This window comes from Ambystoma mexicanum, chromosome 12, assembly GCF_040938575.1.
Source record: "Ambystoma mexicanum isolate Mex_15411 chromosome 12, UKY_AmexF1_1, whole genome shotgun sequence".
In the NCBI taxonomy this organism is placed as follows: Eukaryota; Metazoa; Chordata; class Amphibia; order Caudata; family Ambystomatidae; genus Ambystoma; species Ambystoma mexicanum.
In genome coordinates, this window is record NC_090936.1 from 671,072,741 (window position 1) to 671,089,751 (window position 17,011).

The following is a 17,011-nucleotide window of genomic DNA, read 5'->3' on the forward strand; positions in this document are numbered from 1 at the left end:
CGTTTAAAATGAATGGGAAAATCCCATAGTAAATATTCTAAAGGAATATTTCGAGTGGTAACCACTGCCACCAGCCAGAAACTCGACGAAGGGGGACCTACAGTGCCCCCTCGAAAACAGACCCAGGGGTAATCTAATTAACCCCTTCCAGTACTTCCACAATATGATGGTTTGTACTGGTTCTGTTCACAAATTTGGACTAATAAAGCCAATGGGGACTTTACATGCCCTGGGAGACAGTAGTCAGTCCCACGGTATGGAGTCTATGTTTGGGGGTCACTATGACACCCCTGTGTTACTGCACAGAGGGTGCTGTTTAACACACTTACCAAACACCACATGAAACCCTATGGAGTAAAAGACCCCATAGCCCATAAAACACATTACAAAGTCAAAGGATAATTCAAATCATGTCTAAGAGTGTGAGAAAAAGAGTCCCACTCTTAGCAGAAGAAAAAATAAACCCCAAAAATCCAGCAAAGCTGCTGGGGGACTCACTAGGTTTGGGAAATTAGCTTTAACAGAGAATTCTCCCTAACAGGAGGAAAGGCACAGGTGTTCATGCTGTTCCACTGCATCTGTAACGCATCGCCCAGTGAGCCTAGACCCTGACAGGATGCGAACTGAGGGCACATCCTGTTGGACCAGGTGGCAAAGAGGTCCACCTGAGGATGACCCCCATCTGTTGAAAATCTGCTGAAGGACCTGGTTGTTAACTGCCATTCGCTATTGTCTGCCCCCAGCCTGCTGAGCCTGTCCGCCTCCAGGTTCGACTCCCCTGGCAGGTGGATTGCCCTCAGGTGAATGCCGTTCACCAGGGCCCATTCCCAGATGTTGACTGTGAGGGTGCATAGGGGAGGGGACCTGGCGTCACCCTGCTTGTTGAGGTTAATACATGCTAGTGGAGTTGCTTGTTCCTGCCGGACCAAACTCTGTGGACACTGCAGTTGTCCAGGGTAGCTCCCCAGTCCTCCAGGGATGAATCCGTGGTGATGGTAACCTGTGGTGCTGGCTGACGGAAGGGCCTGCCTGTCATCAGATTGCAGTCCGTGTTCCACCAGACCAGGTGCTGGTGTAGGGAGGGAGGAATGCCGACTAGTTCCAACTGTGAACCACCGCTCCCGATTCCATGAGGCTGCGAAGTGCAACTTTAACTTGCTCATTTTGAGTCTTGTGTTAGTAGGTACTGCCAAAATACATGCCGCCTGATACCCAGGAGGTGCTGGTATCACCATGCTGAAGTCACCTCCCTGCTGAGAAAGTGACCTGTGCGCCTCCTGATGGCTGCAATCTTGTCCTCAGAGGGAAAGACTCTCTCGGATCTCGTATTGCAGATGAGGCTGAGGAACGCTAGACTCCGAGTCGGCTCCAATTGAGACTTCTTGAGATTGATGGAGAATCCCAAGTCGTGTAACGTGTTGATGAGGGTGGAGAAGGAATGCTGGACCGCCTCCGGAGAACTCGCCCCGATGAGACAGTCGTCTAGGTATGGGTAGACATGGTGACTTTGGCCCCTGAGAAGGGCTGCTGCTGCATTCATTAGCCTGGTAAAGACCCTTGGGGCTGAATTGAGGCCAAAGGGTATCACCTTGTATTGGAAATGGAGGTCCATGATCCTGAACCAAAGGGAGGAACGATGGGGTCTGCCAAATTGGGAAGTGTAAATAAGCGTCCCTCAGATCCAGGGAGCACATCCAGTCTCCCCTGCACAGTGTCTCTGCAATAAGCGCTGGGGTAACCATCTTGAACTTTTATAGTGTGTGGGAAAGGTTCAGGGTGGAAAGGTCCAACACAATGCTCAGGCCCACCTGGTCCTTCTTGTGTATGGCGAAACTCCTGGAATAGAAGCCCATACCCCGCTGGGAGGCTGGGACATCTTCCACTGCCTGGCTTTCTACGAGTGATCGAATTTCCGCCAACAGAGTTGTCGCAATCTTTGGGAGTGGAGGGGAGGAGAGGAAGGTACCAGTAGGCGGTACCCCGTGGACACTACCGATAGGATCCAGGGGTCTGCGAACCTTGCGTGCCAATTGTGTGTATTGAATAAGCCTGCCGCCCCCATGGAGACACATGCACAGGGGAGTGTCATGCCTTCTTTCCCTCTGAGGCTGAGGAGGGGGCTGAAAGAAGCCCTTATATTCCCTGCCTTGTGCTGTTTGCAGCGGTTTTGGGTTGGAGAGCGGTCAGGCTGTCTGGACCATCGTTCTTGGAAGCCCCGGAACCCGCTTAAGGCCCGACCCTTGTCGGAACGCTGGTGTGTATGACTGTATGTCTTGGGGACATGGATGTTGTGAGGGCGGATAACGACTTTGCAGTCTGGGAACTACTGTTCTTCTTATCCAATTCCTCATCGGTGGTGGAATGGAAGAGGTCACTACCCTCGAATGGAAGGTCCAATATGCATTCCTGGATGTCCGGGTTGAACTTTGTGGCCCAGAGCCAGGCTGTCCTTCTCATGTCCGTGGTGATGCAGATGGCACGGCCTGAGGTGTCAATATGCGCCACTGTGGACTCAATGATATCTTGAGCCACCATCTTCGCTTCTGCCAGCCCTGCATTCAAACGTGCCTGACTGTGCACCGGAAGTTCCGGAAGGAAGTCGGCTATTTCCCACCAAAGCCTCTGGTTATCAGCTAGGAGCATGGCATCCGCATTCGACTGTCCAAGGTGCAGAGAGGCGTTGGAGTAGACCTTCTTCCCATATGCCTCCAAAATCTTCTCTTCCTTGCCTAGCAAAGCCGAGGACGAGGTAGCCGATGACTGAGGCTTCGAGTATATGGAAGCCGCTGCAGTCATGAAGAGTGTGGTAGGCAGTGTGCCAACAACAAGAGTGTATCCCCCTCCAACTGCCTGTAATTGGCGTCGAGGCACCTGTTAGTGGGCTGCGCTGCGCGGGGTCTCAGCCATCCCTTCTTGGCCAGAGCGATGACGTCCTTCTGCATCGGGATCCCTGTTCTAGCCACGGGGCGTAGAGTGAAGACTTTGGCCATGACCCCGCCTCCAGTTGTTCAACCTCAGGTTGTGGAAGCCCTAAGTATTCCGCCAAACCTGCAAGTTGATCATGGAAGGCCTTGGCTGACGATGGCGCGTCAGGGTCAGGGTCCTCCTCCTCATCACTGTCCACTAGGGTGTCCGACTGGCCTGGAGCCGGTCGAGGAGTGCTGGCAGCCATAGGCTGAGGTGTGGGGACTGGAGCGGAGGTTGCTGCAGAGGCTGTTGTGGAATGGCCTGAGCTGTGGGAGGCAGGGGAGCCGGAATCTAAGAACCTGGCGGGGGTAGCTGGGACTGCGCGGGGGCCTGAGGCACCACAGTCATAGGAGGAATGGCTATGGGTGCTGGCGGCGGGACTGCCGGTATCATGTTCCTGATAACATCCTTAAGGATGCAGCTCATCTGAAGGGACCTCATCAGCGTGAAGAACTTCTCCAAAAAACCAGTCCTCGCAGGCTGGTGGGGTGGCAGGTGGTATTGACGGAGTAGCGGCTGGCAGCTGTGGCCTGTGCATACTCTGCCTTGCCGGTTGCAGGTGGTATCTCTCCTGTGATGAAGAAGGATAAGCTGTAGGCCACGTACCTGGTTGACACCAGTCCCACCTGTACACTAAATCTCCTACCTGCTCCTCAAAAGTTGTCGGTGTCAATGAGCGGCCATCTTGTCTGGTGCAGTGGCCATTTTGTCGAGCTGTATGACATGTACCTGCGTCATGGTGCCTGGATCGCTGGGACCAGCTGTATTGCTCTCCTCTGTAAAGTGCACGGAACTACCATAAATCACCAATGCAATTATAGAGCAAATACTTCAACCCAAAAACAGACACAATAATTCACAGCCACGCACGCTTTAGAAGATAAGCTGCTCTTTACGGCTATTTATTCAAAGATTACAAGTACATAGAAATAACTCATAAAACTAACATGGACATAGATCACAGAAAAAGTAACGAAGTCAAAGAAAGAATACATCACCGTGAGCGTATTATCATTCTTCATCTCGCCCATTTACGGCTGGAAGACCCCCGAGGACAGCCAGGACGAGAGTGCCCCAGCTCACAGGAAGGCCAGACAGAGTGTCCTTCTCTGGCTGAAGTCTCACCTGACCCCTCCAGGTTTCCGCCTATATAGGCACTCCAAAAAAAGGAGTTAATTCTCGAACCTTCTGGAATTGCACCTGCGCAGTTGAGGGACAGCCGTCGGTTGCCAGCTGGGTCAATCAAGAGCTCCCCCCCCTCACCCCCCCAAGGAATGTAGGGCCTCCCTGCTCTAAAAAACATGCTCCATGGAGAACAGTAGCAAGTCATAACAACGTTAGCTTTTCCCAGCAGAAATGGCCTTGACTGCATACCAAGTTTGAAAAAGCATGTTTGTCTCAGCACTGTGAATCTAACACTTCAGCAAAATGTGTGCAGCCTTTCACTGCGGAGTGAAGTAAATAACCAACATGGCTGGGAGCATTCCCAGAATGCATTGTGCTCCCGCGCCATTTTGAACTAAGCATAAATTGAGCAGAACACCAGCCTCCTCCTGGACTCTTGGCGGTGGAGCGTGATGCCTACTCGGAACCTCAGTACCAGACCTGGTAGGTTTAGAGCCCTCGGCTGAATCGCCAGTAGTGCTCCGTGTACAGACGCCCCCTCAGACATTTGGCCAGTACTGGGACGTTGCCCCTCGGTGGACACCCGGTAAAACAACCTTGCGGTCCCTCAGCACGGTCTCTGGACATAGCGGCCGGTAGCTGGATGAGCCTCGGTACCAGCGCTGGTGTGAGAACCTGAGCAGTCACTCCCGCTCTGACGTTTCCTAGGGAAGGAATCGCCCCTGCGGGGTGTGATGGAAAAGAGAGACCCTGCCTTGGACCGCAATCTGTGCTTGACAAAGTTCTTCAAGTCCTCTGGAGGTGACTTCTCAAAGAGCTCCCTCCACCTGGCTAACCTGTTCTTCAGAGCTCGAGGTGTGAGCGCATTGCACGCAGTACAGCCCTCCCAGCCGTGGTCGGGGCCAAAGCAGCGGAGGCACAAAGCATGGGGGTCGGATGTAGGGAAGAGCCCTTCGCAGGCTGGATACCTGTTTGGTTCCAGTCTCCCGTCTGTTAGGTCTTTGTCTTGCAAGGGGATAATAGTACGCTTTCCACAGGAGTTCCTGTTAAAGGTTATTTTGAGAGGACCTTCCCATTTGAATGAGGAGCTATTAGAATCCGTGACATCGAGCTCACTAGCCCCTTCTTGTGGTTTCTCGTAGAAGGGGTGGGACTCACACTTAGCCCGTTTGTTAGGTATCCTTCTGACTTTTACTGGGGTAGCTGGGTCTTACTTTTCAGACGAGACCGACCCTCCAGCGATCTTTATCTGATCGAGAGCTCGGTCCGGGATTTCACCCCTCTCGAATTTAGGTGCAAAATTACATTATTAGTCTTTCTCTCAGTGGTCAAATCAACAATTTTTGTATCACCAGAACTGAGGAAATGGCAGATGGGGACGTGATGGAACAGCTTCATCACATTTTCTCTATTCAGAATTAGCCCATGCTTAAGATGAAGAAGTCTTTCTAACCTTAATTTGAGAGGAAGTCTCTTGTCCTCAGATAGTTTTGGGATCGTCGATCTCTTTTCGCGACTCTGGAACTTTAGGAAACTGATGGATTATTTTTCCAACATTTTTTCCCCTTTAGTAAGAGCCAGCCTTGCCACACCTTCATTTCTACCTTCAAATGAGGTTGGTTGCCGAGTCCTTTTTAGGCCAATCTACTTCCTATATTCTTCCAACGTCAGGAACTGTGTTTCAGATCGGTCTTTGTTCAGGCCAGTTTGTTCAGGCCAGCACAGTAGAGGGATGAGCACTCCTCATTTAGAGAGATCAATCTCCCTGAGGCTAGCTCGACCTCCTCCTCATCCGGTTCCTCATCATGGTCAGTCAGGAGGGACAAAACAAAATCTTCCTCGTCTTTGCAACTTGCATATCCCTCTATGAGTGGTGAGGGATGTCCCTCCATTTTGGTAGGTTTGTCTACTTCCTTAAACTTGGGCTGCCTCAAGGGCGCTGAGTTGTTCACTGTACTGCTCACATTGTCACTCAAAGGGGGGGCTGCAAGATTCCTTAGGAACGCCCGAGAGCCATTAGATCTTCTCTTAATCTTAGCTGATGCCAGGTTTTTGGATTTATAAACAAATGGTGCATTTTGCGGGCTATTTCTAGCCTCTTACATTTGTTCCTCTTCTGGAAGATCAGAAATGCGACTTGGACCCCAGCCCTTTGTTTCGCCGCCACTCCCTTAACCAAGGGTTTGGACTAGGCCCCCCGCTTACTCTAGATGTTTGAACTGTGTTGGAGAATTGTCATCACCTTGATCTTTTTGGGTCAAAGGCTCTTTTAGGAGGCCAGTCACCTCTGTGGATGTCTCCTTATTGTCCTAATTGCCAATACTCCCAACACCCTCGTCCACTCTTGCAATCTTCTGTTCCAGTGGGACAGTTTCTGTATTGATCAAGGGCGTCAGAGATATTTCGGAAGGGCTTATAGACAGCCTACAAGCCTTCTGGACATGAATGGAGGCCTTTACTTATAGTAGTTCTAAAAGGGAGTCCATTAGACATTTTTTCACCCCTCTCTCCAGATTGAGTGCAGTTGTGAGATTTTGGTGGATTCTTTTGGAACATTCTGTTTCTTGGTCAACTCTTGTTTGGAGAGAAGTGATGACATTTTCCATTTATATCAGTTTTCAATTGATTAAGGCCAGTAGTGTGGAGTGGTCCTTCAAATTTCCATTCAAAGAGTTGTACAGCTTCAAGAAAGGGGACAACGTATTTGTTGAAGCTGCCAGCAAAGTAAGCTGCGAATTGAAGGCAGTTCAATTTAAGATTGGCATAGGGCCTTTTAAGGCTCTAGGTGAAAAAAACAAATTGGCTAACAAGGACATAGAGGAAGATATTTCAACTAGGGCTTCTGTTACCAAGTTGTTCCGAACAGACATAGGCTCACTGGTCAATATGTTTGGTCTAGTAGGTAGACATTGGTGATAAGATTTGTCAGAGTGCATCCCCAGATCTTCTACCCTTGTAGCCAGTTTCAACACTTTAGCTGGGTTATTGTAGCCTGTTGATTTTGTTTCAATCACCACCTCCTCGCCTCCAAGGTTCTCCACCATCAGGAGGGCTCGCCTATCCCCCGTTCCGATAGATAATTCCTTTATAGACCACACAGAATCAGGCATGTCAGTGGGTTTGTTCAATGAAGGGGAGTTACACCCTTGAGGTGGCACCAGAGCCTGTTTCTGCCAGACTGCCACATGGGTTACTCTGCTCTGGGGCTTCGACCAGCCTTGATCTCTTCTCCTCTGGCGGGTTACAAGAGTCCCCCACTTGCCTCAGAGGGGCCTTCTTTCGTTTGGTTCTGATACCCCTATTACAGTCGGAATTTCTGCATCGGTCAGTTCTAAGATGTTAATTTTACCTCTGCCCTCCTTGGGCAGTCATGGTCGCGTTTTAGTTCTAGTAGCGTCTTAGGTCCAGTCAGATGCTGTTTGGATGTTAGTACAGGCTTCTTTTTATTGCAAGCAAGTTTCCTTTTTAATGCCTGGGTAAGGCCAATACATTCAATGCACTTTTTAGGGGCGTTTGACCAAGCACTAAGCATTTATCTGACTGGTAGAGGATGAGACCTGGGATTGACCCTCTCGCGTGGCTGAAGACTCAGACTTAGTTCTCTTAGTTTTTATTTTCGTGCGTGCAGACCCCTTTCCTGCTCACCTTGTTCCTTGCTTCCGGGTCTGTGGAGAAAAGATTGGAAATGGCAGACCCTCCATTCGAGCTCCTCAAGGTAGAACCTTCTCCGAACTCCGGAATCCCGGAACACAAACACCTGCGACACCCCGCTCCGTGGAATGGCAGGTGGTTATAAGCTGCTCCTCCCACACTGCAATGAACAGTGAAGAAACACTGCAAATTGCCAAAAACACCAACGCAACGCAGGAACACTGCCACACAGAATTTCTAAAACTAGTTTCTAGGAAATGTGCAAACGCAACACAATTAATAGACTACTTATTTGTGCATGATTTAAAACAGTAATGCAGATACATTCCTGATTAGAAGCAAACAATGTGTTCATTTGCCTACCTTTTCTGCCACATGGCACTGTAACCTTCAAAAAGCTATCAGGGTTTTCATCCAAGACTGTAGACTCCACCAAGCAGTATGCCTCCTGACTCCAGCTCATGTAGATTCCCTGTCTCCAATACATTTTTGATGGACGGTTTGCTCGTTCTGGGGAAACAAAACATTTGGCATAGAGATATAAAATAAAATGTGAGGTGCATAACTTCAATACATAGTCAATTGAAAGGTCAAAATAGGTTATTGATTGATTGATGTATTTATTTATAGAGCGCTTTGCACCAAAGCGCTGTACATTGGAACAAATAATACACAGAAAGAACAACAAATTAACAGTGTGAGCAGATAAAAGTACAACTTGAATCATTCCATAAAACAGTGTAGAAAGCAATTACTTGAGGGGGGGAGAAGTGGAGTAGGAGTTGGAGAGTTGAGGGGATCAAGAGAAGGATTGAAAAAGTGTAGAAGGAAGGGAGAGAGAGAGTAAAGGGAGAGGAATTGAAGAGGGGAAGTCAGGGGGGATACGAGAGGACAGGAGGGGGCTTCACGGAGGGGGATGGAGAAGAAGGGATTTAAGGGAGGTTCGAAATGAGGTGAGGGTGGTGGAAGATCGGATTAGGAAGGGGAGAGAGTTCCAGTGCAGAGGGGCAAGAAGATGGAAAGAGCGGAACCGGGAAGAAGCGCAGGGGGAAGGGGGTACAGTGAGAAGGAAGTGGTCAGCAGAACGAAGGGAGCGAGGGGGGGTGTAGAAGGAGAGAAGGGAGGAGAGATAAGGAGGAGCAAGACCATGGAGTGATTTGAAAACAAGGCAGAGAAAGTGGAATTTTAATTGTAGGTGGAAAGGAAGCCAGCCAAGGTGAGAGAGCGAAGAGGAGATAGAATCGCAGGGGATAAGGAGACAAAGGGTACGCATAGCAGAGTGGTAAATGGATTTAAGAGGGGCAAGATGGGAATAGGGAAGTCCGTAGAGAAGAGTGGAGCAGTAGAAGAGATGGGAAAAGATGAGTGAGGAGACTAGGAGTTTAGTAGCGTGGAAAGTTAGGGAGGGACGGATTTTGCAAATGTTGTAAAGGTGGTATCGGCAGGAGCGGGAGGTGAGTGAGATGTGTTGCGAGAAGTTGAGGAGTCAAAAAGAACGCCTAGATTGCGAGCATGGGTGGAGATAGGGAGATCAGAAGGAGGAAAATGGATAAAAGGGGGAGGAGAGGAAGGGGGAAGAGTATTAGAGGGGAAGAAAAGGACATCGGTTTTTATCAGTGTTGAGAGAGAGAAAACGGGAGGACATCCAGATAAAAGTTTTCATTTTTCAGTGCAAGGGCGGAATTGGTGTACAAACCTCTAGCTGAGAAGAGAAATGTTACTAGGAGTTTTCTGGAAGAACTGCTGCAAATCTAATCTTTGCATACAGCTGAGATACTAGTGGCGTGCATTTTGGTTTGGGTAAAAAATCTATAGCTTCAGGTGTAAAGAATATAATCCTAACTGTGTAATCCATAGGCCTCCTTTACCCACCAATGAGTGCTACGATAAGAGGGATTAATCTTTAAAACAATCGCCAATCTGCGTTAAGGAAGGCGGGTGCACCATACATTGAATACAAAGAATGAATCCACTGAAATAAGAAGAATTTAACAATATTATATTATGAAGAAATGCGTATATGAACCAGCCAAATGGGGATAATACAACCCGCCTACTACATAAAGTTATGCCGTTTTGCATGACACCTGGGGCAGGTTTAGAGAATGAGATCAACATTCCATTACTCCCCAATAAAGGATGTGGTTTGGGCTATATATATTTGGAATCTACAGGGTTCATCAACTAATTCCAAGGCAAGATCAGAGTGTAGGAGCAACTACAGAATTGTTGACTTCAAATCATTCTAGTAAGCCAGCGGGTACCATTAACAAATCTAAAAATATATAGGAATTCAATAAACAAATTAATATAATGTTAGACAAGGACTTTATGAACTTAATCATAAAACACTTGGACAAATGGATGTTTCATTTTAAAAACATTTGATTAACTGTTGTTTAAATGGTAACAGTAATCAACTTTATTGTTGATTCATTGACTAGTTCACTGCATAGACAACGTGCTAAGACTCCTGTCCTTTCAGAGATTTGTGAAAGAAGAGCACAAGGGGGGGTGGTGACCCTGTCTCTTGATACCACACTCGAGTAATCAATGTGCCTATTGACAGAAGACAGAGCCGCTAACGCCAGGTCAAAGACTGTGGATATACGGAACAGCAAATAACCTGTTCAGAAGTAAAAACACAGATAGAAAGACAATTGGGAGAATAACCACTGGATAATAACAAAAATAATTTTATTTTTAATCACACTAAGAACTGTGTAAACATTCTGTGTTAAAAAAGAGAAAAACAATCTTCACAAAATGTGTAAGAATGGACATAGCAGAGTTATTTAACACACGGAAGCTGTAGTGGGGTTAGTACGTGAGTATAGTGTACTATGGACACTAAATGTTCAACATCAAGCACAAAGAGGTAGAGCTCTACTTAATTAAACCGGCTCTATCAAACAAAAAACGATTAGATGTCTTAGGTCTATTTTTGTGAAAGTCGACATATGTTTCGGCTAATGGCAACAACAAAAAATCGGGCAATACACGAAACAATTGTCTGCTGATGCAAATGTAGCAGTCTTCAGGACAAGAAGATGAAAGATATATGAAACTTGATTAGTGTTGAATACTTCTTATTGACCCTAGTGTTGTGAGGGTAGGACCCACTAAAAAATAACAAAAATACATAAATGTAAACCAATTAAAATAGTGGTTTTGCAACCATACATATTGAAATGGTAACGATGTTAAAAACAAAGTCTTCCTTAATAGTGCACATCATTACTATCGTTACTGAGTGTGGCCGAGAGACGAGCATAAAGTACCTAGTTATTCATGCATTATTAAAAAGGGTGTGTTTATATCACCTTTCTGTACACTAAATGTAATAGACTTGTATGAACAGCATGTGTGATGTTTCGGAGATTTGGGCAGCTACAAAACAAGAACTTATTCAATTTGAAACCTTTTAAAATGACAATGGATTTAGTATTAAATTTACACTTACGTATAAGTTGAAATACCTTTCCTAGACTTTGAAATACTGATAATGGATTACTCAGTCGAAACAAAAATCTTTAGGAAAACGACAGAAGCAAAAACAACAGTCTTTGCAATCAGATGCCATAAAAAAAAGTATAATGAAAAATCCCAAAAGAAATTTCAGTAAAAATTATTTTTACAAAGAGCAATGTCATATTTTGAGAATTAGATTTTTTGGAAAGAGGGTATGATTCCAAAACTATAGACAATCCTAAACTAAAAGCACACACATAGAAAAGAAAATACTTACTGATACCTAAACAAAAGAGGATTGATAAACAGGACAAATGTTTATTACACAATACTGCACACAAAGTAATTGAATATACAAACTACTGAGTAAACCGAGGCAGAGTTTGATGTTCAACAAAGAACTGCTTCAATTTTTAGACACAAGACGAGGAATTGTGTAAAGTCACAAAAATTAGGAAACATAATAGCACCAAGTTTTCTTAAAAATTGTGAAAAAACCAAAGACATGACAGAATGGCTCAACATACAGAAAAAAAGTTGTTTAAGTGTGGCGATTGCAACTACTGCAGTTTAACTGAAAATCACAAGTACTTCAGGGGTAGTAGAAATACATATTTTTAAATAAAAGAATATCGACTGCAAACGCAGTTTCATGATATATGTAATACATTGTATATTTGGAAAAATATATATTGAAAGTACTACCAGACTGTTAAAAATGAGAATGCATGAACATTTGCGCTTTGTAAATTCAAGATACTAAATGTCTCCAAACGGGTTCTGTGGACAGACAAGACAACACTCATCAATTGTTGAAAATCAATTATCCTGTAGGTCGCTGTTCCAATTTGCTTATCGCTTGATGTGCCTTGCACTACAATGGGCGTGTGTGGCTAGTTGACATACCCCGGAGCAGGCGTTGGGGGGGGGGGGGAGGCGAGAGTTGGTATGCTGCTGCATACTAGGACCTACTGTGCTCTCTCCCCATGTGTTGCCTCACACTGGCGTGGTGCAGTTTGTTGCAGTGCAAATTTACCAGAAACCGTGCATTCTAGGGTCAAGAAACGGGTCCTCAACAACCACATTGATGTTTTGCCAATTTCAGGTAACCGTCTGATGTGTGAAGGTGCTGAAATCTGGGGAAAGGGGTGGGGTGTCCAAATGTTATGTAGCCAGTCATGTCCGTAGGGTCCTAACAGGTAACTATGCAAAATGTGGTGCAGATTGGTGAAACGGGTGTAATTGTATAAGGAACAACGCTTTGCCAAGTGTGAGAAACCTGGAGGAGTGGAGGTCGGACAGTATGGAGGCAGAAGGAGATCGAAAGGAGACAAGGGTGAAAATGGCTGCAAAGTGGAGGTTGTAATTCGATAAAAGAGCAGAGGAGATTGGAGAAAGCAGATTGGAGCAATGAAGTGTGACGATCTAACTTACTAAACAAGAGACCCCAGGGTAAAGACGGCTATGTGAGTGCCCCTGGAAAATTACCTTCTACACACAAACTCACAAGCCAGGAGACATGGAATCTACTAATCTGGTTAGTATTCCAAATTAATTTATATTTTTTCTCTTTGGCCATGTATCAAAAATATTCTATATTTATTACATATGTGCTTTAATTTTCATACAGTTCAATTGCAGATTATCGGAAATAGCTAAAAAGAGCTTAAAAACATTTGCAAACACCCTCTTACTGCAGACTATTCCAAAATGGTTGACACAAATTCATTCTATTCAGTTTCATTCATTCATTCATTCCCATTCGTACCTCTAAAAAGTGCAAACTGTGCTAAATAATCCACAACAATTTCATATTTAAAAAAACGTCCTCCTATGACGTGATTACGAAAAACAACCTGCCCAACATGTTTTGTTCCTTATGGCTTTTGTATTAATCTATGAAACTTCTTCAGGGGCCAATTAGTCTGCCAACACTCAGGTGCTTACTACTTCAGTGAGTCAGTACATTATTTTCTGTAAAACTCTTTACAAGGATGACAGATTCCGTTTCGCTACGTGTTACAAAGCCCAATCCTTAAGATGTTAATACATGTATTCTTCCACTCAGGTACATTGGAAGTACCATCAGGGAACTCATGACAAGAATCCGAGAACATCTCGGCCTCCTCCTAAGGTCCCAGGGCGCAAGATAACCTTTGGCGGCTCAATGGCAGGAGAGCCAACAAATGGAAAACGAGAAAGACATCAAATTTATTGGGATTGAAATGGTCAAATTTGGCTCATAAGGAGGAAAACGTTAAATCCAACACCAAGAAAGGGAAGCAAGACTTATATGTAAATTCAGATATGTCAAACATGGTTAAAATCCTGAACATGAACTGAATGCCTTCTTGTGAAATATGTATTTTCTCCTTGCCCTCTTTTTACTTTTTGCATGAACACCCACCCACCCATCATACTCCCAATCCCGATGCCAGGACCCACCCAGCCACCCTTTCCACAGACCTTTATACTGACCTGTACATCACCTCGCCACATCCTCACATTATTACCAAGACAGATTGAACCTTGGCACACACAGCTACATGCCTGGAATGACCATGGGCTCACAGCACGAACCTCAATTTTGAATTCACTTGGTCAGCGGTTTACCAACCTAATCATACCCCCACACACCTTCCTCCAGTATCTGTACTCTACTGCGTCAACTCTCCTCCCTGCCCCCTTCAGCCCCCGTCAGCCAACCTCACCCACATCACACATGGGCAAACCTGTACCAGACAGACGCCACCAACCTTTACCTGCCGCCTCAATGGTCACACACTGCCCGCACACAACATTGGGGCAATATGCCTAACTTCCATAAAAAGGGAACCCCAGTGTACTAAACCTTTACTCATACAAGGTCCAACTTTGACCCAAGCGACTGCTTTCTCCTTACTACTCCAGAAACCAATCACCCCCCTTTATTCATTTACTAATATTTGCCCTAGCGCACATCGCTCGCAAGAACAGCCTTGCACAACGGCCCAGAATGACATGATACACCATTAACCAATCAGAAGCCTGTATACAAACAGCTAATCACACTGCATTACACATTACATAAACATATAACAAAGATGGCGGCCGGCATCAAAACATTGCTATGACCGCTCATCTTTGTGCTGAAGCCCTAGAGACCTGACAGGTAATTCCATGCACCAACGTCAATCCTTACTGCGCTTTAATTAAAAGCTTTTTTTAACTACTCCCAGCCCTGGTAGTCTACAAAATTCAAGCAGGCACTCTGATCCCTATACTTTGTAAATCAAACAAGGGCTAGGCTCCCTCAGCCCATACACAGTCTCAAATAAACCCCACCCTCCACCATGACACATGGTTTTCATGTTCAAATTGTTAGCCCACCAGGCCGGTCGGTATCACAATCCCCCTGAACCACAAGGCATGCTGACACTGGTCCATTGGATCAAACCTATCCCACCCCATCCCAGACTCCCGGGGAGCTGCCCGAATCATCCCTAGCATACTCATTTCTGCTAAACCCACCCCTCTAACCAGGGCCGCTCTCCAATATACTCACCTCCACCCAATGCTCCCGTTGTAAGTAACCACAGTCAAGACCAAATTGCAAAATTATTGTATGCACATACAATCCAGTCTGATCTTATTGCGCCATACCCTAGACACGTCAACTGCTTAATCGCGCTGCTAATCGCACCCATCACCAGGGCCATTGCCCATCTTGCTCACCCCTACAATCCTATATCTTTGCTGCTACTACCACAAGACTGGCCAATGTAGGCCTACTCTACCGCCCAACACTCTCTGCCCTGCCCCCTCTACCTTCCTACGCTATCTGCACCAATGGTAATATACACATAGCACTGTCAGCATCCCCTCACTCCTTAATACATAGTCCTACACCACTCTGAGTGGCCTTCCATGTAACATACGTGACTCACAGCGCCTAGGGCATCGTGCTGTGAGAGCTAGCCACTGATCTGTCATGGGAACTGCAGGAAATCGATCCCCAAGCCCTGAGTAATTTTGCTGGACAAACCCCAAGGCCTCAAGTCAGGCTCGCCGATCATCCCCCTAACAGCCACTCGCTTGCACAGCACCATTGGGGACAACCCCTATTTAGATGTATCAGTTACCTAATGACTCAACATTATGTGTACCCCCAGGTAATCTAACAAGAGCCCTTACTCAAGAGCTCCATTTGCAACAAGATTTTCCTGTACAATACACACGGTAGAGAACCAGACCCGGCAATACAATAACCAACCTCACCCCCACTCTTCTCCCATGCCACAAATTGGCCTGACAACCACACCTGCCATAACAAACTTTCTTTTTCCTTTTCTCTTCCTGTTCCTTGGTGCTGCATACCATATTGACGTGGCTATTACATGCTGTTGACAATGCGATCTTAAACTTGAAAATGTATATTACCATACGCTTCCATTTTCTTGCTATTCACAAACATCACTGTGACAGTTATGCAACATGCTCAATCCACATGTCATGTGTTTGCTTGTAACTATCACCACATCCTTTCCACTCCTCAACATGTCACAACACAACCTAATGCAACACTGCACAAATTGGGACACTTCAATGAAATACTTCACCACTTAAATGTTCGCAAACGCTTATTAACACTATTACACATTATGTAAACTGACCACAGCCTTGAAAAAGACATGTCGGGTCCAAATACCCGTCGGCTTTAATAAATCACTGTCATATCTGTGAAACAAGTGGCAAGACACCTCAGTTATTACCCGACAATTCATGTCACATCACAGCCCTCATTATCAGTATTCCAGCGCCCGGGTGAACGGGGCTTCTTACCAAAACCCACTTCTAAACTCACAGAGACAGAAGAGCACCGTCTCTAAAGAGGCTCTCACCGGCAGCAGGACCCACCTTAATCATCATGATCAGCGCAGTGATCTATATATTCTAATGCTCTACTCCCTTTCCCAAAATGTAGTATTGTCATAGTGATGAAACCAGCAAAGTAGGAAACACTAAAATGAGGAAGAACATCAGAATTATGAATATTACACCTTCAAGGACTGCCACGAGGTGGCTCACCGTAATCATGAAGAGCATCCCGCAATCATGCTCTGCAGATATTGACTATAGGTGCAGGCGGGACCAGTCCCACATAAAGAAAATTGAAGACGGACTTTATGTTGTCTTTGAGGAGCAAGGAACCCGGGAGATTTGAATCCGAACAGAAGCAGGCGGAGTAGCAGACACTGGAGAGCCGCTGTGAGAGGCAACTGGGGACCCTGCAGGGGGAGACCCCTCTGCCCGGACTGAAAAGAGAAGTGGCGTAACCTTGGCCAGGTGGAGCGATGGGTCCCACAGAGATGACGAGACCTCAAAGGTGAGCTATCCGTGGGAATGCTGTGGAGCCAGCCAGACAAAAGAGAAGGTGCTTGGACGCAGCAGAGTGGAAACCCCATCCCAGGAAGAACTGGAGCAGTGTCTGATCCCGTCTGAAGGTAAAGGGCGCACAGCGGCCTTGTGTGGACACAATGGGAACTGCTGATGTGGGAAGCATACGGAAAATGCTTGCTCGTCCCAGTGGCAATCATAAGACCACTGGACTTTGGAGAAGGGTCGGGGACCCACACTTAGTGATGGAAAGCATCAGAGGGCATTTTCTTCATTACAGTGGGAGAAGGTAGACCACTGACCAATACAGAAAGGTCTGGAACCCTGATAAGATTTGGGACTTTGTTGAGAACACGCCAAAGTATACGTAAAGTTGAAAGCATTGAGAAAGAAATAGATTAAGCTATACCAGGATAAGGGA

The 17,011-nt window shown here is 46.1% G+C and overlaps 1 protein-coding gene across 1 annotated transcript in view; it reads right to left on the reverse strand.

Moving 5' to 3' along the window:
• LRRK2 (leucine rich repeat kinase 2) overlaps window positions 1–17,011 on the reverse strand; it is a 2,398,611-nt gene that overhangs the window by 959,500 nt on the left and 1,422,100 nt on the right. The window contains exon 36 of the mRNA XM_069629211.1: window positions 8,107–8,253. Coding sequence (XP_069485312.1) covers window positions 8,107–8,253 — 147 coding nt within the window. The remainder of the gene's footprint in view (window positions 1–8,106; window positions 8,254–17,011) is intronic.